This window comes from Papilio polytes, unplaced genomic scaffold (assembly GCF_000836215.1).
Source record: "Papilio polytes unplaced genomic scaffold, Ppol_1.0 DF824437.1, whole genome shotgun sequence".
Taxonomy (NCBI): Eukaryota; Metazoa; Arthropoda; class Insecta; order Lepidoptera; family Papilionidae; genus Papilio; species Papilio polytes.
Genome location: NW_013524767.1, coordinates 289,939 through 295,559, shown reverse-complemented (window position 1 = coordinate 295,559; position 5,621 = coordinate 289,939). Strand labels below are relative to the sequence as shown.

Below are 5,621 nucleotides of genomic sequence, written 5' to 3'. Positions count from 1 at the left end.
TCGGCCGACGCGGGCACCCATGCTCAAGCTGCGACGGCCAACAAAGCCCATGATACTGGGAACATCTCCGAGTATAAGAAAGTAAAAAGCTTCAAGGAAAATTCAGTTTATCGCAAGGCGAGAATTGCCGAGGTGAGAAACAGACACAAAAATCGATTTACCAAAATTGATAGAATGGAATTTTCAAAGATTGACGCTGCTTCGTCTCCTACTGATCTGACTCGCGCTAATCTCAATGATGGTCCTGCGCAGTTAGTTGTTAAAAAATACGTCGATATTGATGTCGGAAAAGAACTCAACAACTTGTTCGCAGTCGAAGAATAAGATCCAAGATTAATTTCATCAAAAACTCCAACACAATATAATAAACAAATTACTTGTGTTAGAGTTTAATCAGATTTCTCAATGTTAACTTATAACCTGTTCGTTAGTTATAGACGTGTACCTCTCGGACTAACTAACGAATAGGCTACAAGTAGCCTAATCGTCCAGGCACGGGATACATCGCGTGACGTGTCCCGGTTTGTATCCCGTGGCTGGGCAATCTGAGATGTAACAACAAAAAACGCATTTCGTCAGGAAAAAGTTAATCGAGTTAGAATTGATAGCCGATTGCTTGACGATTTGTTGGTCTTCCCTTAAAGATAGTTGCTTGAATAGTGCCAGTTAACTTAGGACATTAGAATCTGGCAGTTTATTTAGCATACGATATATATGTCATTAATTCTGGCCTAATTCCAACAGGACAGCCACTTCAGACATTTCAGTCACTTCTCCAATAGCTTTAGCTATTTCTAGATAAGTGTATTAGTAGTATTTTAACATCAAATTAAATAAAAGTTAATGTAAAAACTCTTCACAATTCGAAAATTCACGTTAACGAAAATTGTGTTTTGCGCTTACAAAAGGTTTTTACATCGCATTGCAGATAAAAACATCATTTTTAAATACTATTTGAAAGGCAGAAAATGTACCTTTAATACTGCGAAAAGTAAACTGCAATTCATTGCTTAGTTATTATTTTGTTCAAAGTCTTGCGGGACAACTGAATAAATTTTTTGCTGTGAGAGCTTACATTTTACGTTATTGTGTAAAAACTATGTTACTACTAAGTTACCAAGTAGTTAAGTTCGATGTGCTTGTACGCATTAATCTAGTCCATGTTTTGATGCATATTTACTAATGGACAGTGGGAATTGTTGGCGGTATTCCACTTGTAGCGACTATATTTTGAACGTGTGGAGGATGTTTGTGTCGAGGCGCAGGTCGAGTTCATTGCGAGGCTATTTTCTGTTATTGGAATACCGCAAACAAAGATGACTGTCTGTTCCTCTGGAGGTCATATAATTAAGGACAGTGTAAGCTGTATACAACGGTCCCTATCTTTACCTAAATACTTAAAGAGCTTAAAATATTTCCAAGGTATTTTATAAAATAAAAATTTACACAGTATTATTTAAAATATAGGTAACATAAATTTTATTTACAAAATTAAAAATAAAAATTACCTTAGTTCTGGTTAAATAGTGTTCCTAAATTCACAAGATAGATTTTTGAATTTGAGGGAATTTTGTTTATCGAGCGTTAGTTTTTGTTTGAAACATGAGTGCTCATTCTCGACCCCTGCGAGGGTCGGCAGAGAGTAGAGAACTGCTATGACTAGGAGGCTCACTTGAAGAGCGTCGAATCCTTGCAGAATGCGCATTACTTACCTATTAATTATATGACAGCCACTTATTTTATCTAACTTTGAAGTAGAGTAATTGTGTACACAAATTTCGTGGTTTCCGACTTCTCTCGTCACTAGATGGCGTGGCCGCGCTACACTTCACTACTAATGTTTAAATAACGGTTTCAAGACGTTTACTCGTAATAGTAGATGAGTGATACGCTTTCTGTGTTAGTTGTAACATTGTTGATGTAGTATTTATCGATGGAACAGTTAAGTTATGATGCTTGTGACTATGTGGTCTTTTGAGATATTCCTATTCTCTTCTCTTAAATATTTTTTATTATAATTATTAATAGACTGAATGAAGAAAAGACTAAAAGTGTTTGGTATTTTGCGGTAACCGCATTATGGAAAGTGTTTTGAGACTGATGTTAAAACTTTGTATTGAACTATATTTATTGTATGTTTTCAAAATTGCGCATCAAATGACGCTTCATTTTTATTTTAACGCTAATTGAAGCATTCTTATTGAAAATATGAATGTCGATTGACTTTGAGAGGTATAACATAATACTGCTCGTACTCATGTACATTGTTGAAAACGTTTTATTTTAAGTCTTCGGCTAGTGAATAGTCTTGTAAGGTTTTAAAGTTTCTTTTGAGTTATATAAAGGAATAGAATGCTGCTAATGTTGACCTACCCCCTTTATTGAACTACCCTCTATTTCTTATCGATGTGATGTTTCTATTTATATTTATTGTATTGTATGTATATGTTATTTATGTATTTCAAAGCCGTCTGATAAATGTTTATTAGTTATAACAGTAGTTACGTACGTCCGTGTTGTAGACACAAGCGTAGCAACACCCTGTAGAGCTCCGCCGTCTGCGGCATCAATTACATCTCTACTATACTCTACGATGATACAAACATGTATCTTTTATCGATGTCTATTATTCTTATATAAATGTTTATGAGCGCTGTTTACGTTCAATTTACTCTTCTATGAATGTTTAGCTTGTAAGTTAATATAAGTAACAGTTAGTTACATATCTATATTACCCATCTATGTAGTAAACAGCGCGTTTTAATATTCTGGAAGCTCGAACGTCGCTCAATTTTGTGGAACGGAGTTTTTTGTTGACGATATGTATACGGAATGACAACTTAGCAGTCCGGTGTTTGTGTTGGGTTGAGCGCAGAGCGGATACACGTTCACAACGTGTTTGATGTTTTACTTAAATAATAATTACTTACTCTCTCTCTAAGTGTACGTACGCAGATATTGCATGTTCTATCTCCTATCTCTATGTGCAACTCTTGCAAGCGCCCATTTAAGTATCCAATATGTGTCAAATAAATATACAAAAATGTAATTGATGTTTTATTTTACAACCTCAAACACCCAAAAGTAATCTCTGTTGCCCTTATGGGGTACAGAAGCAATATAACAGAGCATGTGATCTAAAGTTGTGCTTGCTTCGCCTACCTATAGAAAGAAAAGAATGAGGGACTAGCTATGTGTAACTTTACTGGCAAAACCCAAAACGATAATTTTGAGTCGGTTTAATATATTATTTCATATGTGGACAATACCTGCTACTGGTGTTAGGAATGAGTTCTCGTCTAAACTTTATGGCTGCTTGAAATATCGCACCAGACACTTATGAATCTTGGCCACGTCTTGCGAACGTCCATATCATATACATCCCTACTCCATGGGCTTGAACTTATCCTTGAGAAGTAACTAGGGCTCTTTAAACAGAACCGGTCCTGATACACTCCTGATAAAGCGAATGGCTTTAAAAACCAATTATGTTGGCCAATTAATCAAAATAAACACTAGTGTTAAAAGGTGTCCAGTATGGCTGTCCACGTAGAGGTCGGCTTGCATTGCATTAGTTTCGACGTTGTTGATATAGCGCGCAAAAGGTCAATTTCATAATTCGCACTCAATTTTTTAAGATCAGCGCCATCTTGCGTGTCGCGATAAAACTATGATGTAATACGAAAGTTAGAAATAATGAGCGATGTGTAGCAGAAATATTGCATTAAATAGTAGTTTGTGTAATAATACTTTATGATAAAGGAAAAAAATAATCGGACAAAATAAACTGAGTTTATCTAAAAAATTTAATTCAAATCAAATTCTGTTATTCCTGTCCTTTAAAATTAAAAGTATGCATACTTTAAAAACGCTGCCATCTAGTGACAATATTGCATACTATCTAAAACCGACTCATCCGTTATTTTTTTCCACAATAGATGGCAGCATCATTCAATTTAAGGGACAGTAACATTAAAACCTCGTTATTTTCAGGTTAAGAATAATTACCACACTAAATTCTTTAATTTGATTTGTCCCGTTTTAATTGAAAAATCCAAGGGTCTAGCAAAGCCTAGGTAATAGTGATAATATTAAAAAAATGGAATGTTCGAATGATTAGCAAAAAACACCTAGCTACATCAGAAATTACTTATAACCTCACATACCCTTACTATACTTATCCGGCTACTGCTTATTCCTTAAAATTATCAGAAAGATTTTCAATTTTCTAGTTGTGATTGCGAGATTATCTTTCTTTAACACACAACTGGACTTAACTTTATACTTTAAAGTGACCATGCTGGTACTGGCGTCTAACTCTCCGCATGAACATGTTACAATGTCTAACGCAAAAGCAACCGATATGAAAGTTATTTTAACATTGTTACGGTCAGGGGGGGTTGCTGACCGCCACCGTTGTAAATAGAAAAAATAGATAAAACAAACGAATAAACGCCTACTAAATCCTAAGATTTTAAAATGATAGTTGTTTGACAAGTAGGCACCGGCAGAGTGACAATGTTTTCTTATGATTTCTTTCCTGTTATACCAGTGAAAGTATCAACCTTCCCGTGATGTCTGCCGCGGCCCGCAGGCCGCCTCGTAACTCAGGGAACAAAACGAATCTAATGCTACTTCGCTCCTCAACATCGGTATTACATATAAATCGACATACATAAAACAAATGAAACAAATGGATACAATCAGTCTGGTAAAAACGACTCGTCAGTTTTTCGTTTAAAAACGGTTTTTAAATCAATTACCTTTAGAATATAAGTAAAATTATTTCACTAACCTCAGCTGCATCACCGGTGGCAGGCGGCGCCATGAGTTAGGAGTAGTTACATGTTTGTAATTGCTGGTTCGTGAGCGAATGGTCTGGAACTATTCACATAATCGATGTCAACACAAGGTCCTTAATCTGCATTCCAATATGTATTTTCGCACCGAGACGAGGTGAGCGGGGCTCAGACCGAAGGACTCGTCGGCCTTGTTCTCTATATATCAACATCTTGTCTGACTTTACAAATCGTTTACAACAATAACACCGCTCGGTTTACACGAAATGCGTCGCACACCTAATCGTTTACTTTACAATGAATTTTTTTTCTATAAATTATCTGTAAATCTATAACCTTATATACATCTAATCAAAGTGCCCTTTTCTGACCTATATGTGTTCTCTCTGCACTGCTACGCAAACTGCTGTAATTCTCTCGGGGTGATAGCGAGACGCACATCTATTGAAGGCGGGGAGTTCCCTAGTTGGCGGCGAGGCGAGGAGAGGTGGTGCGGAGTCGGGTGGACGCGGAAGTGATAAATGCACGATAACCACTGACCTTCATGAATGGGTAAGCTTAAGACGTAGTATGTTATGCATTTTTAATCTTCGCCATTTTGACGTCGACGGTCGAGTTCGGTCGCGGTAGTGCGGATTTGAATTAATAATGGAGATAGAATTAACTGTCAACAATATCAACAGACAGAAGCACAAGCTGTAATTTCCAAACCAAGCCTATCCATTTATAAAGATCAGTGACAGTAACCTTTAATTGTCATAAGTGCGACCTCCTTGGAACCGCGCGACGCGTCATGGCCACTGAGATAGCGAGCCATATTTT

The 5,621-nt window shown here is 36.6% G+C and overlaps 1 protein-coding gene across 1 annotated transcript in view; it reads left to right on the top strand.

The window, feature by feature from the left end:
* The window catches only part of LOC106110180, a 19,870-nt gene that overhangs the window by 9,845 nt on the left and 4,404 nt on the right, over positions 1-5,621 (top strand). Inside the window, exon 8 of the mRNA XM_013291946.1 lies at positions 3,994-4,076. Within this exon, the coding sequence (XP_013147400.1) occupies positions 3,994-4,076 (83 nt within the window). The remainder of the gene's footprint in view (positions 1-3,993; positions 4,077-5,621) is intronic.